The following is a 22,379-nucleotide window of genomic DNA, read 5'->3' on the forward strand; positions in this document are numbered from 1 at the left end:
GCTTGGGTGTGGTAACATTGGTGCTCAGGGAATATATTTGAGCAGAATTTAGAAGGATTCTTTTTAATGTGTTAGGAACTCAATGAAGGGACAGAATTTCAAGCAGAAGGGACCAAACATATAGGCCCATAGACATTGAATAAACCGCATGTTGTGCTATGTGCATGCCGACCAGAAAATAGCGGCTCTATGATTTAGTTGGAAAGGAAGGTATCTTAGTTTTTTAGTGCTGCTGTATAGAAAACTACAAGGGGGTGACTCTACTGGACAGAAATTTATTTTCTTGCAGTTTAGGAAACTAGAAATCCAAACTTGGCACTGGCTCTAGGGGAATGTTTTTCTGTCTGCTCTGGGTGAAGGAGCTAGTCTCTTTTTAGGTTCTGCTTCTTGGTTCCTTAGTGATGTTCCTGTGCCATGTATTTTCTCTTCCATTTGTGCTTGCTTTTTTGGTCCTTAATCTGCTCTTTCTATTCCAGAGGTGATTGGCTTAAAATACTACTGATAGGGTATGAGTAACATAATGAAAAGCTTGTTCCCATGGATCTATCTTCACAGATATATGGGGTTTTAAATTCCAATGCATATTTTGGGGGGCACAATTTAATATGTAAGAGGAGATATGAGCTCTGTTTTTGCTTCAAACTACTGAATTTCGATATTTTTCCTTTTAAGTGAAAGGGAGCTATTGATTAATTTTAATTTAAGCAGGGATTAAACAGATAAACATATTTGAGAGATTGCTTTAGATAAGTAGAAGATAATTTAGAGAGGAGTCAGAACCACAAGTAGGATTACTACTAAACAAATCCTGCAATTGTCCTGATAAAATAACATAGACTGAATTGTACAAATAGAAGGAAGACGTGTGAGGTACAGAAAGTTTAATAAGAATTGAGTGTGTTGGTCAGGGCAGATTTAAAAGTGAAATACTAAATTTCTACCCTTCCCAGGCAATTGAGAAGAGAGTGAGAAAGAGAGAGAGTGAGAGAAGGATAGAGAGAGAGTATGTGTGTGAGAGAGAGAGAAGGAAGGAGGGAGGTTCTGAGGTTGGTTGGTTGATTCTGGTTAAAAGTTTCATTTTAGAGGCATTGCATTTGGGTATCTGACAGTTGACATCCAGTAAGACTTGAAAATAAAAGATTTGGGTTTGGGGCAAGAAATCTGGGCTGCTATTAGAGAATTATGGTCATATTTTATAACACTGGAGTTGATATTACCATAAATATGGAATTGAAGAAAAGCCTTAGAAACTTCAACATGTGAAGGTATAAAAACCAACACAAGGAGGATAAGATGGAAGTGTTAGAAACCTAAGGTGAAGTCAGGAGAGAGTTGCTTTCTTGCCAAAACTGTGTTAATAATAGTTCCCTAGGGTTATGCCAAAGGAAGTTGGGGAGAAATGGGGAGCTAACAACAATGAGTACACAAACGAAGACAATTTCTAACAGTGATTGTGGTAATGTCTGAACTATTGAATTGTATGATATGTTAATTATATATCAATAAAACTTTTATAAGGTAAATCGTAATGGGGAGAGGTTACTAATGTAAATGCTGATAAATGTAAATAAGGTTGTCTTAAAAGGTAATTATTTTTTTTAGCAATTATAAGTCCAGGATCCTCTCACCACACTGGAGTGCCAGCATAAGGAGGACCCTTTGGGTTTCTGGGATTAAGACTGGGCTTGGTACTGCTTTTTAAAGTTACAGTCTTTAAACCCACACGTGGTTGCTGTCGTCAGTCAGCATTGACTTCAGTGGCAGTGAGTCTGGTTTGGTGGTTGTGGTTTCTATAGAATGCTTTCTTCATTTGAAAAAACACCACAAATGAAGAAATAAAAGAATATGTGAGAGACCACTGTGAGACACAAAGCCTAAAATACTTAATACCCAGCTTTTACAGAAAATGGTTGCTGAGTCCTGATGTAAATGGAAGGACTAGATTATTACTCTATTTCAAGATGCTTGACTGATAAAGAAGAAAGCAAGCCTGAGAAGAATCGATAGAACCAATCAAACCTTCAAAAAATCAGAACAGGGAGAGGAAAAAAGATTAATGTTTGTAATTTAAAATGGTCTTGAAATAATCAGTTAGTCAAACCACTTTCATTGAGACCAGACAGGTCAAATAATAGGCATATTTCTTTGTGTCAGCTAAAATTGTTATGTGTTAGAGTACATTATTTTTCTTCTTATATTGTAATATGCATGAGTTTTGCTGTGTACTTGGCAAGGCAATTTATTCTTGTATTTCTTTTTGTTCTAGATGGTAAAAGAATTGTTGCGAACATTTTTCATTTTTTTTAAATGAATTTTTTATTGTGAATGGGGGCACATTTTAATACATCACATTTAGGGATAGATCGTATCCATAATTATATAGATTTTAATGCAACAAACAATGGGATGTAGATCAATATCAAATTAGCACATGAAGTCTTATATCTGTGTGATTATATAGCTTCTATCTTTAATGTTCTCTATGTAAGACATTTTTTAGTATTAAAAAAACCATATTTGATTTGAATAAAAATTAAAGATCTATATATATTGTTTGTGTGGTTAAAAATCATCTTGTCTAATATTGCCATTTCTTAACTTTGTCCCTTAATCTCATTTTGTTTAAGATATATTTAGTTATAAATAAAATATGTACTTTTATGCCACAAAGTATCTATTACTATTTTCCTTGTTTCTCTTCTTTGTTAATTATTTTCAGAGAATTCTAATATATTCAACATTAGATACCCTGCATTACCATTGATATTGGAGATATTGAGTAATGACTCATGGTCTCAAGTAGATATAGACAAAATAATCTCAAAATTGAGATATAATTAAATTCTATCTGATTTATACTAAATACACTATGATGTTTTCATTAAGATATTTATTCGGATTGGTGATCAGCTCACTGTGGATAATTGAAGGTTTATGAGAAGTTAACCATACTAACTCCCCCCAAGTGATTTCTAAACTGTTAAGTCAGAAAAATATTAATTTTTCATACAACAATTTTATTGTTTTACTGTTAAATTATAGCAAAGGAAGATGCAAACTGTGCAGTGTGCGACAGCCCGGGAGACCTCTTAGATCAGTTCTTTTGTACCACTTGTGGTCAGCACTATCATGGAATGTGCCTGGATATAGCAGTTACTCCATTGAAGCGTGCAGGTTGGCAGTGTCCTGAGTGCAAAGTGTGCCAGAACTGCAAGTAAGTTTTCATTTCAGCTCAACAGTCTTTATTGAGTCTAAGAGAGCGCTCAAGGTTTGTGTAAAAATAAAGGTGGTTACTTTTGCAGCTATTTTAATTCAAACTTAACATTAAAAGGAGGTTAGATTACTTATTTATATCATTTTTGAACCAAAGCTAAAAAGAACTAATTTAAACTTGGCCCAAAAAACCCCAAAACATTTTTAAATGAATGGTGTTAACAATTTAAAATAATTAAGCTGGGGGTTTCTGTAACCAAGACAATAATGCCCAGCATGGCTATGATCAATCTCTTATTACTTAATGAATTTGATAATAAAAGTGTCCTTATTATCTTAGTGTTATCTAGAGCAGACAGGACTATATATCTTGGGAAAGAATAAGAGAACTTAAAAAGATGATTTGTTCCAAGATCTTTTGTGAAGCTAAAGAGATAAAACATTCAGTTTTACATGTAGAATCTATTTGAATTTACTAATGAATAACTGGAGGCCAAGTAACCCATCCTCCTTTTTACTTCTAATTTTCCCTAGATTTCATTCAGAGATTCCTGTCTCAACTTGGCTTCTTTTATTCCCCATATTGTTTTGTTGTTACCTTCTTCTTGAATTAAATTCTTAGTGTCTGGAAGTGACTATGATTAATAGTTAAGAATAAAGCAGAGACCATACTGTGGGGCAGGAATAGATTCTAATCTTTGGAATAGATTAATGTTTAGGGAAAAATTTAGGTTTTTTACTAATATTCATAATGATAACATGGTTATCATTCTTAATATATATTTACTTAGCACTTCTTATTTAATGGACGCACTAAACTCTTGAAACAGCGTTATATTTAATTCATGTAGGATTCCTGGATTATTGTTCCCATTTTATATTTGAGATTGAGAGAGTTTAAGTCTAAATTGCCTAGAAGTCACCCAGCAAGGAGACAGCAGTCTGAATTGAATGCAAACACAAGCCTCATGCCCAATCTGATCTTTCCATTCCATTACAAAATCTTTTCAATCTCTGGTGCCAAGATTTGCTCTTCCCCATGTAGCACAACTTAGCAGTTGTAGCACCTTCTCCAAGAAAGGATGGGTTTCAGATGTCTTAAAAAGGAAGGTTCAAACTTTGTGCATCTTTCCTTAACTCCTCCTTTGTAGGAATCCTGAAATGACTAAAGCAAATTAACTGTAGGAGTCCTGTAAGCATACTCCTTTAAGGACGGTAGGAAGATATTGGCCTCATCCTTTGGGGTGCTTATCTCTAACATTATCTATGCAGAGGCAGAATATATACTGAGTTACTTATTAACTGTGTAGTTCGCAGGATCAATTCTCTTCATGGTTACTTATGTTATAAAACATAAGTTTAAATATAAGGCATAATTAATGCTATCTTATTTTTTTAGACAATCTGGAGAAGATAGCAAGATGCTAGTGTGTGATACGTGTGACAAAGGGTATCATACTTTTTGTCTTCAACCAGTTATGAAATCTGTACCAACAAATGGCTGGAAATGCAAAGTAAGTTTATTTTTTAAGGAAAATGTAATGTACATGTTTTATATAGAGCAGACAAATCTAATACCTATTCAAATCTATACATTATTGCAAACTTAAAACAGATAATTGCAGCGTAATTGATAGCTAACAGCACATAATTAAACTTTGTATTCTGATGCATGCATATACACTCATAGGGAGCTTTGATGGTGTACGGTTATATTCGAGCTGCTAACAACACGGTTAACAGTTCAAACCTCCCAGCACTCCCAGGGAGAAATATGAGAATGTACACTCCCATAAAGATTTACAATACCAGGAACTCACAGGAGCTGTTCTTTGTTCTGTAGTGTTGCTGTGAGTCAGAATTGACTTGACAGCTGTCAGTGATTTTGGTTTTTGGAGTTATACACACCCATAAAATCACCATCAGTATCAAAATACGTAATGACCTTACCCCCAAAAGTTTCCATGTACACCTTGGTAATTCTTCCTTCCTTTATTTTTTTTAATCATTTTATTAGGGGCTCATACAACTCTTATCACAATCCATACACACATCAATTGTGTAAAGTGCATTTGTACATTCATTGCCCTCATCATTAGGGCCTCATTTATCCCCCCCCCCTCCCCGCTCCCCCCTCTCTCATGAGCCCTTGATAATTTATACATTGTTATTTTGTCCTATCTTGCCCTGTCCGACATCTCCCTTCACCCACTTTTCGGTTGTCCGTCCCCCAGGGAGGAGGTCACATATAGTTCCTTGTAATCGGTTCCCTCTTTCCTACCAACTCTCCCTCTACCCTCCTTGGTTCGCCACTCACACCACTGGTCCTGTAGTGATCATCTGCCCTGGATTCTCTGTATTTTCAGTTCCTATCTGTACCAGTGTACATCCTCTGGTCTAGCCAGACTTGCAAGGTAGATAATTCTTCCTTTCCTACTGCCACCTCCCATCCCCTGTCTTCGCAGTCAGTCTATTTTCTGTCATTATAGGTTGGTTATTCTAGAGTTTTTAGAATTACATTTTCTAGAAATGACATCATACAGTATATACTATTTTTTTCATCTGGCTTCTTTAATCCAATATAGTTATTTTGAGATTCATCTGTTGTTGTATTCTGATGGGACATTAACAAGTTCTTTAATAAATTGAATGGAAAAATAATGGAATAATGCTATGGACTTTTTGAAATCCCTTGTATGTCAGTAGTGATTTATTTTTTAATTGCTGAATAGTAGAGATACAACAATTTGCTTATTGAACCAGTTGCTGATGAACATTTGGGCTGTTTCCAGTTTGAGGTTATTATAAATAGTCCTGCTATGAACTTTATTAAGAAAGCATCATATGCTTCATAGCTTATAAATTTTCAAAGTCCATTGATTTATAATCCATACATAAAATATTATTTTGATTGATTAGCCTTTAGGTCCCTTATTTTTTACATATTTATATTTATCTGGGTATGCATTTATATATACACTGTATTAAATATTTGCAATCATATACATAGCTCTTCTGTTTACCTCCCATCATCCAGGATAGTTTTAATAAAGAGATTTTTACTCATTTATATAAGGGACTATAAAAATTTCCAATTTCTTTATTGTTTAAGATATAAGGCTTTACGTTTGGTAGGACACTTACTAAGATTTATTTGCAATTTAAATTTTTTTCAGATTATTCTATTAGTCAGTGATTTGTACTTCTGTCAATTTTTGTATCTGTGTATATCTTTGTGATGCTGAGTTGTTCCAGGTGTGTCTCTTTATGCTACTTGTTAAGACAGTAAATTCTGTAGGTTGGTTGACAACTCTTCTTAATGGAGAACAATTGTGTAGTGCCAAGTAAGCAACAACACAGGGTCTCATGGTAGTTAGCAATTAGTACTTGGCTGCTAGCCAAAAGGTTGTTGGTTCAAAACTACCCAGTCAGTGCCTCCTGGGTAGAAAAATCTGGTAGTTTCCTTCCATAAACGGTAGAGTCAAGAAAACTCTGTGGGGCACTTCTCCTTTGTCACATACAGGCCCTGTGAGTCTTAAATCCAGAGCAATGGTAAATTTTAGTATTACTTGTATACAGAAACACAAGATAATTTTCTTGAAGTGAAATTAGAAGGGAAGAATAATTAAAGTTTACCTCAATGCACTCATTAAAACTTTCCCCCTCCATTTGAAAAATAATAAACAATATTTATGGTCACCTTTCTTTGAATATTCTCTGAAAAAACTGACTCATGAAAGTAGCTCACGTGTTTCCTGTGAAATCTACACTTTGCAAGTAAACTAATAAATTCTCCATTGAGAGCTGGTGAAGGGCCTATTTGCTAAGTAAATTTTGTGAAATTTCTTATTTCTGCTAGCAGAATGGGATTAAAAGCCTTGTTTCCTATCTCATAATCTTGAATGCCACTTAAATTTTATAGTAATTTTTTAAATTAGCATTTTCATGAATTTCTTTAGTTCTTAGAAAGCTTGTAGCCCTGCTTCAGGCTTGTGCTAATTGAAGAAGGTAGGTTCTAGTTGGTTGGTAGAAACTCTTTCTGGGTAGCTAGCTGTCGGGCCTAGGCTTCCTGAGTTGTTGAAGTTGAAAGGTTCCAAGGCCAGCGGATTTCTGTGAATTTTCTTCTGAGATGGAAAGGGTGGTGTTGGTCTGAGAGGAAAGGAAGGTTACTTCATGGCTATAGAGAGGCCCTATCTGCCCTTCAAGTTACTGTTCAAAAATCCAGGAAAAATGTCCAGCCCTCCAAAAGAAAGATGGTCTTACTAGGCACCTGGAGAATGGTGTATGGTGGGACCTTGAGCAGCTGAGCTGATGCCCCACCCTTTTCCCAGCCCTCTGGTAAGAATTGGCACCTGGAACTGGAAGCCTCACAACGTTCTACACTGGTGAAGTAGCACTATCCAGCACTATCCAGGTGACCTTGGGGTGGGGCTTTGATTAGAGGACTGGGGGCTAGCTATCACACCGAGAGAACCGAGAGCCTCTGGGCAACCTTGCTCCCAGGAGTGGGAGACTGAAGAGAGGCTGGAGGGTGTGAAGTACCTTAATACCATGCTCTCTCAGGCAGCTCGGATTGGACTTTCTGTCTGGATAAGGAGGTAGTTTTGTGTTTTCTCTGGCTTGATTTTTAGAATGGGGGGGAAAAAGTTACAGGTGTATTTGGTAATGCTGCTGTTTGCGAAGTCTGTCACTTAGACTTCTATCTCCACTTCAGTAGTGCCTCTGTCTTTTTTCTGAAACCATAACATTAAAAATTAAAATTATTTCCTGGGGGAAAACAATATTCAAAATAATAAATCTGCCTTTATGCCCAAACATGTTTTATTCATAACTTTATACCTGACCCTAATAGTCATTAATATATATTTTTTTGGGGTTATTTTTAAGCATGTTAATTTCTGGTTATTTGTATTTAATCAGCTAATTTAATCAGATTGCTTTTCCATGAATATTTTATTATATTAGAAATACACTGCATATGTATAGAGAAGTGCTTCAAAAATTAGTGGGAAAATGGTGCTAAAAGATAATAGAATTTTTCCAGGAACCTTTAGAAATTTCTTGGATAAACATGCACCATAGAGCTTATTTTATGCTCAGTTTTAAGTTTACAGGAAAATTTCATACAAAGTACAGAGAATTCTCATGTACTACTTCCCCCAGCCAACACTTTTTAAAAGTTTGTTAGTTTTATTTCATTAAAACATTTTCCTTATATTTTTACTAATTGATTAAATAAATTTATAAATTTAACCAGTATTATGGTTTCTGTCAAGATAGCCATTTTTTACATACATCAGGTGTGTGTGAATATGTATTACATATATATACTTAATTTTTCCTGTGTAATGCTTTGGTTTTTGTATTTTTTAATATTGTCATAGCGTTTTAGTTCACTAGTTGAATATTACCTATTCACATCTTTGCATTTGGGATCCTTTTGTATTATGTTAGCCATATATTTGAAAAGTTCACGTAAATTACTTAAATTGATATTTGTAGTTGAGATGCTTGCTTATTATAAGCCTTTTTTTCCTCTATTTTCTGTTCCTTTTATTTCCTGAAGTGATTTGAAATTCAGACTTTTGTTATGGATTTCAATAGTCATAAAAAATGTTTAAAATATAATTTTAGTACTCAATGAACACATATTTGCTTTTTTTAAAAAACTTATTTTATTGGGGGCTTGTACAATTCTTATCAGAATCCATACATGTATCCATTGTGTCAACACATATGTACATTCGCTGCCCTCATCACTCTCAAAAGATTTGCCTTCTACTCTAGCTCCTAATATCAGCTGCCCATTTCCCCCCCCCCCATGAACCCTCCATAATTCACAAATCATTGTTGTTTTGTCATAAGTTACACTGTCCGACGTCCCCCCCCTTCTCTGCTGTTCACCCCCCAGGGAGGAGGCTATACGTAGATTCTTGTAATCGGTTCCCCCTTTCTAACCCACAGTCCCTCCACCCTCCAGGCATCGCCCCTCTCACCACTGGTCCTGAAGGAGTCATCTGTCCTGGATTCCCTGTTTCCAGTTGCTATCTGTACCAATGTACATCCTCTGGTCTAGCCAGATTTGTAAGGTAGAATTGGGATCATGATAGTGGTGGGGAGGAAGCATTCAAGAACTAGAGGAAAGTTATATGTTTCATTGTTGCTACCCTGCACCCTGATTGGTTCATCCCCTCCCCACAACCCTTCAGTAAGGGGGTTGTCCAGTTGCCTACCTATGGGCTTTGAGTCTCCACTCTGCACTCACCCACCTTTACAATGATATTTTTTGTTTTTTGATGCTTGATACCCGATCCCTTCGACAGCTCATGGTCACAGGCTGGTGTGCTTCTTCCATGTGGGCTTTGTTGCTTCTGAGCTAGTTGGCCATTTGTTTATCTTCAAGCCTTTAATACCCTAGATGCTCTATCTTTTGATAACCGGGCACCATCAGCTTTCTTCACCACATTTGCTTATGCACACGTTTGTCTTCAGTGGTCATATCAGGAAGGTGGGCACCCACTGATATGATTTTTAGTTCTTTGATGTCTGCTAACTGGTCCCTTCTACACCAAAGTCAAAGGACTACTCCTTAGGTGATGTCAATTCTGATTGCCTCATTAAACTGTTGGCACATTTCTCCACTGTTTTTATGTTTTGTTTAGTTTATTGTAGTTGCCCCCTTTCCTTGTATATAATGAAGTAGGCTCTGGGGAGACACTAAGACTACATGAATATCTTGTCCTTCATCAAAATTTCATCCTAGATTTTAGGAACCATTGGCTGTTTGAAATTTGCATGTTGGTAAAATTGTTTTCTCACTCCAACACTCCACAATCTATAAGGAAGGAGTCCTCCCTTCTCCCACATATTAAATTTTATATTATTTATATGAATTCTTATTTCAATAATTCATAAATCATTACTTGCTGGTATTTTGTATTATCCCATATTTTGCCCATTGTTAACCCTTCAAAGGAGCCCAGGTTAAGCACTCAGCTGCTAATCTGAAGGTTGGCAATTTGAATCCACCTAACAGCTTTGCAGAAGAACACCTGGTGCTCTGCTTCTCTAAAGATTGCAGGCAAGAAAACCGTAGAAACAACACAGCTCTTTCACAGAGAATGGACTCAGTGGCGCCAAGAATAACTATGGCCTTAAGCTGACTTCTGAGTCCTTCAGCATGCGCTCAGTTTAGGTTTTGGTTTTTGGAGCACTTCACTGCTTTAGCATAATAAGATCTTACAAGTTCACTTTTTACCTCTGTCCAGCCTTTTCTTCTTTTCAACAAGTAGCTCAGGCTCCATTAATGGAGGAATGGGCTACATGTGCTCATTTCTGTTATAGGATGTTTGCTGCTCACCCTCTCCAGCACGCTGGACTTAGTAGTAGTGTGCATGAATATAAATTTATACCTACATACACATACACGCACACACAGATACATGCAAATGTACATACACCCATAGTATGCACATACAAAAACATTCCAACCAAGTACACTCCGGCTCATAGTGACCATGAGGACCGCTGCACATAGGTTTCCAAGGCTGAAAAAGCAGTTTGCCACATTTTTCTCTCACAGAACATCTTATGGTCATTTCAAAACACTGACCTTTCAGTTAGCACACTAGCACTTAACTACTTTGACCAGGACTCCTTAGGAGGTGGGGTGTGTGTGTGTGTGTGTGTGTGTGTGTGTGTGTGTGCACGCGCGCGCACGCATGTGTATTTTTAAAGTTTTATCCCATTCTTTTATGTCGATTCTGTAATAAGAATCCTAAGTTCCAACAACTTTTAACACTTTTACTTGTTTGTTCAATCAAACACATGAACCTACTTCGGTTTGCTTTCATTGTTAGATGAACTTGCCCCTTACTTAGGATTTTTTTTTTTTTTAAAGATAGAGGATGTTAACAGGCTTTCAGAAAGCGAAGTTATACAAAAAGTTCCATTCATTTAAAGTGTCACTCCTTCATTGCTCTTCTACCCATTTTCCCTCACTTCTTACAGATAACTAATTTTATTGTTTCTGGTTTCTCTATCTTCGGTATATTTTTATGATAAGCATTTAGATATATTTGTTATAATTGGTGCCATCAACTCAGTTCCGCATCATAGAGAGCCTGTGTACAAAAGAACGAAACACTGGATCCTGTGCCATCCTCACAAGTGTTATGCTTAAGCCCATCAATGTAGCCCCCGTGTCAATCCACCTTGTTGAAGATATAGTTATGTTTCTTTATGTTCTTACATCAAAGATAGCAGTTAATCCTCACGTCCTTTATGATGTATCATTTTCAATTGGCTATCCAGTTTTCAAAAGAACATTCATTGAAAAGGCACTTTTCCTTAATAATTTGAAATTTCACTTTTGTAGTATTTTAAAGCTTTCATTTTGGTTAAGTGCATTTCTTCAACTTCTTTTCTATTCCATGCATCTGTCTGTTTGATGCATGTTCCAATATCACACTGTTAAAATAGCATAATAATTATAGAGACTTTGGACTAATCAATATCAGACAAATTATAGAGGTTTTAGAGTATCTAGTAGTGCTGATCTCCCCTGAGAGCTTTTTCTTTTCATATTTTTCCTATTGTGTGTATATTTTTCCATATAAGTTTCGAGATCAGTTTGCCAAGAGAATTGGCATTTTAATGTTTAAGACATCCTAACCAAAAACAAGGGGTATTTATTTTTTCATTTGCTTATGTCTAATATTGTGTCTTTCAGGAAGGAGTGTTTTCTAATGTCTTTATGTTGTGAATATTTGTAGTTCATCTGTAATATTGTTCTTGTAGTGTTGTTCTTGTGAATGGGGTGTTCTTGTTATATCCTTCCAACCAAACACAAACTGAACTGCCATTGCATCAATTCCAACTCATAACGACCCTAAAGGACAGTATGCTTCCAGGCTTGTAAATCTTTATGGGAGCAAAAAAATTCATCTTTCTACATCAGAGCTTCTGGTGGGATCAAACTACAATCCTTGCAGTTAGCCCAATGCATAAGCCACTCCAATATACCACAATTATTTGTGTATATGAATTCTATTGGGTTTTGAATGCTAATTTTATGTGGACTCCTAGTGGCATAGGCTTTCTACTCCCATAAAGAGTCACAGTTTCACAAACCCATACAGTTCTACACTATCCTTTATGGTCACTATGCGTCAGAATCTGCTCAGTGCCAGTGACTTAGGTTTTTAGTTTTAGTTTTTGTCTTTTAATTTTATATTGTACTACTTTTATTATTTTATTGCATTAATTTTGTCATATATTATTTGGAGTTTTGTGTTATTCTTTCTCTGTTCTTGTACCTCTGGATGTTTATTCTGTCTCCAGAACCATGTTAAATAGTAGTGGAGTTAGTAGCTATCTTTACTTTGTTCTTGAACCTGATAATCGTATCTCTAGGGTTTCTTTACTAAATTTAATAAATAAGACACTGGCTTTAGAGCAAAGATTTATAGGCTTTATCGCACAAAGAAATACTCATCCATTTAAAAAAAGAATTTTTGTCAAGAATTTTAAGACTTTGGTTTTCTTTTTTTCTATTGCAATAATTTTTTTCTCCTCACACCTCAATATGTTAAATTTTGTTTAGTAGCTTCCCTAATATTTAACCATCCTTGAATTTCTGGCATTAAACCTATTTTGTTAAGATGATATTATAATGTGTTTGCTGAAATTTTACTCAGGAATTTTGCATCAATATATAGTTTGTGCTCTTTTCTCCTTTTGAGTGAGCACCTCATTTATATCAACTAGACAGCTCGAAAAAAATGAAGTAGCTTGTATTGGTGTTTTAAAGTAGGACATTGTGAGTAATGAGAGCCCCACAGAATATCATCACTATACACAAAATGTAAGGCTGTCTACCACACAGGCTTGTTACCTGACTTCTGGTAGAGCTTTTACTTCACAGATCGTTCCATTTGGCAAGGATAGGCCACTCTTCATCCTAAAAATACAGTTATCATTGAATTTGGGTGTGGAGTAGTTTTACCATTTCATGTACCAGGTCATTTGTCAGGTGGGATGCTATTTCTTTAGTGCATATTTTTGTTTTTAAGTCCTAAACTAACCAGAATCTGATAGATATCTTAGCAGGCCAATTTTGTGTGCAGTACTACATTGAGTAGACTTATTTTATAAAAGTTACTTCCTGATTTCTGAATATGCTGCTTCTTTGAAATTTTAGGTTTGCAGGGTTCTTGGTTTTCTCCCTTTTCTGTATGTTTGTTTCTGGATCTGTACCTGTGTACATGTTTTCAGAGGTTCAAGTTCAAATTGTGTAATGTCACATCAGACATTTCATCACAAGTTGCTTTAAAAAAAAACATCCTAAATTAGCATGGTGAAAATTAAAGCTTAATTTGTAATACACAAATGCCTCATTTTTTTAAAGGTTTGTATAGAAATTGAAATAAACTATTTTATCCATAACAATTTTTTTTGGTGTACAGAATTGCCGAATATGTGTAGAATGTGGCACAAGATCTAGTTCTCAGTGGCACCACAATTGCCTAGTATGTGACAGTTGCTACCAACAACAGGATAACCTATGTCCTTTTTGTGGGAAGTGTTTTCATCCAGAATTTCAGGAAGACATGCTTCATTGTAATATGTGTAAAAGGTAAGAGATAAAGTTATTCCATTAAATTGTTTTGTAGATTCTTTTATCCCTGTGATTTTTTGCCTTCCTGTATACTTCTTGAGCTCCAAGCTTTTGCTACTTTAGTAATCCCTGTAGTAGGGATTGCTGATAGGAACCAAAACCCACGGCCATTGCATTGTGTCTGTTTCAACTCACAGCAACCCTGTAGAACTGTCCCTTAGAGTTTTTGAGACTATCCGTCTTTACGACAACAAAAGCCTCATCTTTCCCTTGTGGAGTAACATGTCACTGAACTGCTAACGTTGGAGTTAGCAGTCCAAAGTGTAACCCACTATACTTCTAGGATTGCTTGACTACTCGTTTCGATGAAATTAAATTCTGTTTTTGTGTCTGAAAGGCAAAAGCAAAAATGACAAAAATAAGCATAAATAGGACAAAAATGAAATACTTTAGAAATGTGCATCTTTAGTGACATTTTAAAATGCCAAAGCTTTTTTAAATAAGCCCTTGTCATTTACCAACCCCTTGCAGCCCTTGTGAAGCAGTGAATTGGCCATTAGGCTGCTTGCCACAAGGTTGGTGGTCCAAACCCACCAGCTGGTCTGTAAGAGAAATAATGTGGAACCTTGCTTCTGTAAAGATTTATAATCTCAGAAATACTATAAAGGAGTTCTATTCTGTTCTGTAGGGTTAAGATAAGATAGAATCAACTTGATAGCAATGGGCGTAGTTTATAACCTATCTCTCTTCTTTTACCCTTCCCTCCCTTACCAGTTCAACAATTTGTCTCTTTTTCTGAATATCAACTTTAAATTGAATTTGTTTACTTAAATATATTTATCATGGTAGGTGGGTTCATTTAGAATGTGACAAGCCAGCAGATTATGAACTGGATTCTCAGCTAAAAGAAGAATATATCTGCATGTATTGCAAGCAGTTAACAGCAGAGCTGCATTCTATACAGCCAGGGGATGAAATGGAGATGACTGGACTTAGTACAGGTAAGCCTAAGAATTTTGCTTTTTTTAAGCAAGCTGTATTAATCAACAATATATAATTTTCATAATGATATTGAGGGAATACTATATATCAGATCCCATCATAGTCTCACTTTCTCAACTTGTTTTCTAAGTGTAGTAGCATAATTTTCTCATATTTGAATTTCAGTGTTTAAGCCAACAATTAAAGTTCTGCAGCCTTTAGGCATGTGACTTAGTTTGCTTTTCCTAATCAGGATTATATTGTTTTCAACAGGTTTTAGTAAGTGGAGAGAAAATGTTTTGAGAATGATGAGGGCAATGAATGTGCAGATGCGCTTTACACAATTGATGTGTGTATGGATTGTGATAAGAGTTGTATGAGCCCCTAATAAAATGATTTAAAAAAAAGAAGAGGTAGACTCAAAAGAAAAAAACAAAAAAACAGGTTTTAGTTTCATAATGTCCCTCTTAAATGGTAAATTTTGTATCTTGAACACAAAATATTATTCAAATATGGAATATATATTGCTAGTTATGAGGGTAAGATTCTAAATGTGTAAGACTTATTACCACTTGGTTTTTCATTTTTATCAGTATTAATTGGCAATTTTTAAAGTCTGATTTAACCATGGGTAAGGGGTTTACCTAACCCTGCTAACCAGCAGTTCCAAACCGTAGGAGAAAAATTAGGCTTTCTACTCTTCTTTTACAATCTTGGGAACCCATAAGGGCAGTTCTACCCTGTCCTGTAGGGTCACTGTGGGTCAGAATTGAATTAATGGCAGTGAGTTTGTTTTATGTTCTTTTTTTTTTTTTTTTTTTTTTGTTTCTTTTTTCTTTTTTTTTTGTTTAATTTATATATTCATTATGATAACCACTAATGTCAGTCTGAGGTAAGTGAAACAGCTACTAAGTGGCAAATAAGGTACATAGTATGGGTAAGCGAGAGGGACACCCTGAGTGAGATGGAGTGGAACAGTAAAAGATTTCTTCAGGATACTCAAGTGGCTTATAGTTTAAAGCTTTCTGAAATTTTCTATTTAATATACTTTGGATTGAGATCTCCCTTAAGGAATTGAGACCACAGAAAGGAATACCCTGGATAAGAGACACCACTGTAGATTTGTAGATAGAACCTTTAAAAAATAGTAAAATGCCAATTATCTTTTTATGCATTTTACGCTTACCAGTTTTTTTTAAATGTAAATATATTTGCTTACAACAGGAAAACGTAAATTATACTTAAGGCATTTCTGCTGATAAAGTTGTTTTCTGTTAAGATTATAACAATGAAATAGAAGTTGAAGGACTTGAGGACCATGTGGTATTTCTGGAGCAAGCTGTTAGCAAAGATGTCAAAGGGCAAGACTTCAAACCTGAAATTGTTTCAGACGGTAAGAATGCTTGTGATAAGTGTATTCCATTTTGTAAAGAAAAGGTACCATATGTACTCATGCATAAGCCGCGTATTCCAGCACATTTTTAATGCAGTTTTTGTGGTAAAATTAGGCGCCTTGGCTGATATTCGCATTAGCTTATACTTGGGTGTATAAAGGGAGGCAAAGTCAGGGCTGTAGGGTAGATGGCATAAGGTTTCCTAATGCAGTTTTCATAGGACAGACTGTGGCAACCTTGAACGAGCAGATGCATTGTCATGAGGGCAATAAATTCCGTGTGTAATTTTCCTGACCTTTTCTTCACCAATGCAGTTTTCTTAAGATGTCTTCATAATAAGCTCCTGTTATTGTAATGTGTTTTTGTTTTTAAAATTTGTCAAGATGGACCCTTGTCACCCACCACCCTCAAAAAAATCTGAGCTAACCTCTCTGCTTTGAGCTTAATTGTCCTGATATCCTTGGAAGCCACTGTTTTGATTGGAACTTCTAAATCACTTGATAAATCCAAGATTCTTCCCAGTTACGATTCTTATCATAAAATCATCTTCATTGCCTCTGATCTTGCTTAAAATCTCTTTGAGTTAGCTGATGTTTGTGCAATGCTTTTGTTGTAGTTTTTTTTTAAGACCTCCCAGCAGAACTAAGGCAAGTGCATTACTGAAAGAACCTGTCTTTAGACATTCACTGAAACCAGAGCCATTTTTTATTTATTTACCCATTGATTCGTTCATTTAAATAAATGCATGCATGTAAGAATGGGAGCCCTTGTAGCAATGCCTTTTATCTTACTCCTGCTTATAGTAAATATATGTAGCCTCCACCAAAGCTTTAGCTTCCTCAATAAAATGTCACTTAGAAAATTGTTCAGAAGGGAGCTGTTCATTTTAGGAAAATAACTAACATAAATAGCTTAAGGGAGAAATTAGTAAGAGAAAATGGCATTTGAAGATTTGTAGTTCTGCTGTAATCTAGACTGTGCATGCTTTGTGTAGGGGTTAAATGATTTTTCACTTGAAAGTAATTTGGGTATATTTTCTCTTTAGTTAGGCTTGCAAATACTAACTATAGCTATTGCTAAATGTGAAGAGTTTCATGCTGAGTTAATAAAAAAGTAGTATAGTTCTAATGAGGATTATTTCAGTATACAAAGGACTTCAAATAGTTCGTGAAAAAATGGAATGAAAAGATGATGCTATTTTTCCATGAAGTTTTTAAAGCTCTTTTGTATATTGATTGAGTTTTCTTATAGTACTGATAAAAGTTATTACTTTACACGAGATTGTATGATTATTTGGGAGAAATTGAGTTTATTTTTAATTTTATATGAAATTATGGGATTGTGTGTGAAATTATACATTATGTAGAGTAAATATGTACTCAGAAAGCCTGAAGTTTTGAAATTTATTAAAGTTACATTAACAACTTTTTACAAATGTATGTTTCGTGAAGAGATAAAGTAATTAAAACTGAAAGAAAGCTATAGTAAATTCTATCAGAGTGTATAATAAGATTCCTAATTTTGTCATTCTTAATCTACTTGCTAACGAACAGTGTTAATATGTTTAGTGCATATGTTGGAAACTGATGTTGGTAGTGAAATAAAAATCTTACTCAAATTACTGTGTAGAACAGATAGTGGTCAAGGAATTTTGACTATTTGGTATAGACTCCATAATGTGTTATTCTCAGCAGTTGAAGTTCAAACTGAAGTGCAACAGAAAACACCAGAAACACTTGACACAGATTATCTTCTCATTTCTGGTAAGCATTTAACTCTGTCTAATATCAGTTTATGAGATAATAACCTTTATGGTTACTATGAAGATTTGAATCAGTGTTCATTAACTTTTTGAATAACCTATACTAATGGATACTTCAAGTATTTTACAACTTCTACGTACACATTACTTCTCCTTGACAAATATTGGTGATGGATTTTTATCAAATTTCAAGCTATAAGAGATGCTATGTCAAATATTTGTTACATTTTGAAGCAAGTTACAATCATATTTAAGAATCTAGTAACTGAAAGTAATTTTACTCTTAAGGAAGATTGGGTTAAATATTCAGCACACTGATTTAAAATATACCAGTCAAGGACTGTATAGCTATTTAAGATGTTTAATTATGTTTAATGACTTGTCCAGGTTAAGTAAGATGATAAGTAAGAACAAGAGTTATGTCATTATATTTAGTACATTGGTGGGTATAGTTAAGCAAAATAAATTTTTTTAGTTGGTTAATCTTTTCTATCTTTGCTTGTTATTTATTAGAATCTACAGAATATAGCATTTGAAGTTTCTGCTATTGTAAAATATTTGTGTGTTCTAGACCAGTCTTAACTTTTTAATGGGTAAACCTCAGTAAACTAAATACATCGACTGAGCCTCAGTTTTTTTAGCTGTAAAATAAAAATGATACCTTCACCTACATAATGTGAAAGCCTTTTTAATCACTCAAGCTATAAAAGTCTGTGTTTGTGTGTGTGCACAAACACATAACCCGTCTGTTATTGTCAGGGTTCCAACTCCTAGCGCCCTGTTGTACAACAGAATGAAACACTTTTGTTCCTGCGCCATAGGCACGTAATGTCTGGTAAGAATATGAAGGTGAAATGAATCCTACATATATTTGTATTATGTGTTTACATATGTATGTGCAGGCATATACATTTATATGCATGTAAATGTATTTAATAGGATTGTATTGATAATTATAATTTAGCCAACATATTCTGACAAGAAATTTTCTTAAATCCCAGGGATTTATTTTTTAAGGTTTTCTAGTTCTGATCCAAGCATGATTCTAATCCATATATTATTCATGTGTTTTGACTTTTGTTAACTTATTTATTGTACTTCTTAATGGATACTTTGTGATTTAATCCCTGGTTTAACCAAAAGGATGTTTTGACACCATACCCCCCTTCTTTTCTCCCCAAGTCGATGATGATGATGGTGATGATGATTGGTGCTACAAAGCATCAATAGTGATTAATAATATATTAATGTCTTATGCTTGGTCATAATTTAAAAATTTTAAATCTGTATATACATTCATATGAATATTCCATCTTTTATAGAATCTGATGACAAAATGAATCCTAAGTTGGAAAATCAAATTTCTAATGAAGTTGGTAGTGAAAAACTGGAAACGCCTTCAAAGCTGATGCATATTTGTGATGAAGATCGAAAGGAAAGCAAAATGGAAGTGACAGAAAGCATTGAAGTCATTACGCAGCAGACCCTTGTGCAGCAAGAGGAACTACAGTTGCCAGAGGAGTCTAAAATGGTAGTAACCCCAGAGGAATCAAAATCTCCAAAATTAGCCATTGAATCTGTCTCTGTTACACCAGAAACCTTAATGATCCCATGTGAAAAAAGTACTCCATTATGTTCTAACGAACAGTTGCCTACAATAAAACTACAAGAAGAACTGGAACAGAAAGGAAGTTCTGACTCTTCCAGTGGGTTTATGGAAATTGAAAAGACTCCTGCAATCGAGGGTTATGTAAAAGGTAGTTCATGCCAAGGAGACACATCTTTAAAACTACCAGCTGAGGCAGAATCATCATTTTCATCAGCATCAGACCTAAGCAAGGCAACTATGTCTTCCTCTCCAACCCTTTCTTCAGACTTGCCTTCACATGACATGCTGCACACTTACCCTTCAACTCTCAATTCTGCTGCTGGAAACATCATGCCAACAACGTACATCTCAGTCACTCCAAAAATTGGCATGGGTAAACCAGCTATTACCAAAAGAAAGTTTTCTCCTGGTAGACCTCGGTCCAAGCAGGTAGGATGCTTTTTAATGGTTTGTACAGAAAAGATGCCAGAGTAATTATATCAAATAAAATATATGTGTAGCTTTGGTGTGAAGAGAAACTTTTACTGTCCTCAGGTAGAACTGACATGTTGTAATGTTGACCTATTTGTTTTGGTTGTTTTTAGTGCTGTTGAAGAAGATGGTCATTTACCAAACTGAAGTGATCTTATTTTCAATTGCAACTTGGTTGAAACATAAAATATAACATTTGATAATAGTTTCTAGTAGAAAAACGTTTAAAACTTTAGGTTTGTTCAAATTAACAACAGATCTTTAAAAATCAGTGTAGTTTTGGGATGCAATAGCATTTATTTTACTCCTCTAATAAATATTTTAGGAATCCTGATGGTATAGTGCTTACGCATGGGGCTGCTAACTGCAAAGTCGGCAGTTCAAAGCCATCAGCCACTCCACAGGAGAAACATAGGCTTTCTACTCCCATAAAGAGTTACAGTCTCAGAAACACATAGGGGCAGTTCTAAGTTCTATCTTGTTCTATAAGGTTCGCTATGCATTGACATCACTTGATGGCAGTGCGTTGAGCTGAGTATTTATTTATTGCTATTAGTCTTAGGCATGTATTTTTAACCTCATGTATCAAAAATTACCAAGGGAATTTTTCATGCTGGGAAATGATTAATTTTGATTTTTCAAAGAATAACTTTTGTGAGGCTTTTTTCCAAATTAGGATTTATTTCAGTACTTTCATAGTAAAATTTTAGAATTATTGATCTTCAGGGAGTGAAGGGAACTCTTCCCATGCCCATTTTAACTAGTGTGGTGTGTGCCCTTTAAAGCCAAGTCATAGTTCTTTAAAAGTGGGACTTAAGAGAAACAACATGGCAAATGGTTCCATGGAGGGCTCCTAACTGCGAGGCCAGCATTTGAAGCCACCAGCCACTTTGCAGGAGAAAGGTGGGACTTTATACTCCTGTGAAGAGTTACAGAATTGGAAATTCATAGGGGCAGTTCTACTCAGCCCTATAAGGGTCCCCATGAGTCAGCGTAGACTTACTGACAGTGAGTTTGAGTTTGGATATGGCAAAGGGAACATACCAGACTTAAAAATTACTTCTTTTTCTGTAAAATTTGTACTTCTGAAGTGTTTTATAAAATGGTATAATGTCAAGCAATTCATTATTTAGTCATAATATCAATTGGATGTTTTAAGTCTCATAAATTGCTTCCTGTATTATTAAAGTTTCATTAAAAAAAAAAACAGGAATTCTATCTTGACCTTGAAAATCTAATTTTAGAATTGTAAATCATAGAAAATTAATGTGAAAATTAGCATCTTCAGAATAAAATCTAGCTATGATTTAATCCTTAGGATAAAATATTTAATTGCTGTATTGGCTATAGCTGTTTATGGCAAAGATATATGCAGAGAACTGAAACACTTTATATACACTTTAATTTTAAATAGTTTCCTGTTTATTTTTCTCTTCCAAGAGAGATTTTTCCTTCTCAAATCAATCTTTCTCCCCTATAAGTTTAAGTAGACTTTATCAGTGTATCTTTTTCTTACTTTTTAATCGTTTATAATGTAGTTCTGACACTGAAAACTGAGTAATGGAAATTTAACCCTCAAATGTATTTATCTTTAAATATTTACTTTATATTCCTTTAAAATCTTACAGCCTTCTTTATTGAAAGACTTCTGCTTCACTTAACTGAAACATTGAATTTTATATATTGGGACAATTTTTCTTTTCTTTTTTTTAATCGTTTTATTAGGGCCTCATACAACTCTTACCACAGTCCATACGTAGATCAATTGTGTAAAGCACAATCATACATTCATTGCCCATTCTCAAAACATCTGTCCACCCAAGCCCCTGGCATCAGCTCCTCATTTTTTCCCCTTCCTCCCTGCTCCCCCCTTCCTCATGAAGCCTTGATAATTTACAAATTATTACTTTGTTATATCTTGTACTGTCCAACGTCTACCTTCACACACTTTTCTGTTGTCCATCCCCCAGGGAGGAGGTTATATGTAGATCTTTGTAATCGGTTCCCCCTTTCCAACCCACCCTCCCAGTATCACCACTCAAACCACTGGTCTTGAAGGGATCATCCGCCCTGGATTCCCTGTGTTTCCAGTTCCTATCTGTACCAGTGTATGTCCTCTGGTCTAGCCAGACTTGAAAGGTAGATTTGGGATCATGATACGGGGGTGGGGTGGGGCGGCAGCATTTAGGAACCTGAGGAAAGTTGTATGTTTCATCGTTCCTACATCGCACCCTGACTGGCTTGTCTCCTCCCCGAGACCTTTCTGTAAGGGGATGTCCAATTGCCTACAGATGGGCTTTGGGTCTCCACTCCGCACTCCCCCTCATTCAC

The 22,379-nt window shown here is 35.3% G+C and overlaps 1 protein-coding gene across 1 annotated transcript in view; it reads left to right on the forward strand.

Moving 5' to 3' along the window:
- Positions 1-22,379, forward strand: part of KMT2C (lysine methyltransferase 2C) — a 270,207-nt gene that overhangs the window by 109,429 nt on the left and 138,399 nt on the right. The window contains exons 7-13 of the mRNA XM_045289870.1: positions 3,043-3,214; positions 4,613-4,727; positions 13,680-13,849; positions 14,681-14,832; positions 16,092-16,205; positions 17,898-17,969; positions 19,291-20,006. Of these exons, the coding sequence (XP_045145805.1) occupies positions 3,043-3,214; positions 4,613-4,727; positions 13,680-13,849; positions 14,681-14,832; positions 16,092-16,205; positions 17,898-17,969; positions 19,291-20,006 (1,511 nt within the window). The remainder of the gene's footprint in view (positions 1-3,042; positions 3,215-4,612; positions 4,728-13,679; positions 13,850-14,680; positions 14,833-16,091; positions 16,206-17,897; positions 17,970-19,290; positions 20,007-22,379) is intronic.

The sequence above is a fragment of the Echinops telfairi genome, unplaced genomic scaffold, assembly GCF_000313985.2.
Source record: "Echinops telfairi isolate 266 unplaced genomic scaffold, ASM31398v2 ScPeMD7_31;HRSCAF=116, whole genome shotgun sequence".
NCBI lineage: Eukaryota > Metazoa > Chordata > Mammalia > Afrosoricida > Tenrecidae > Echinops > Echinops telfairi.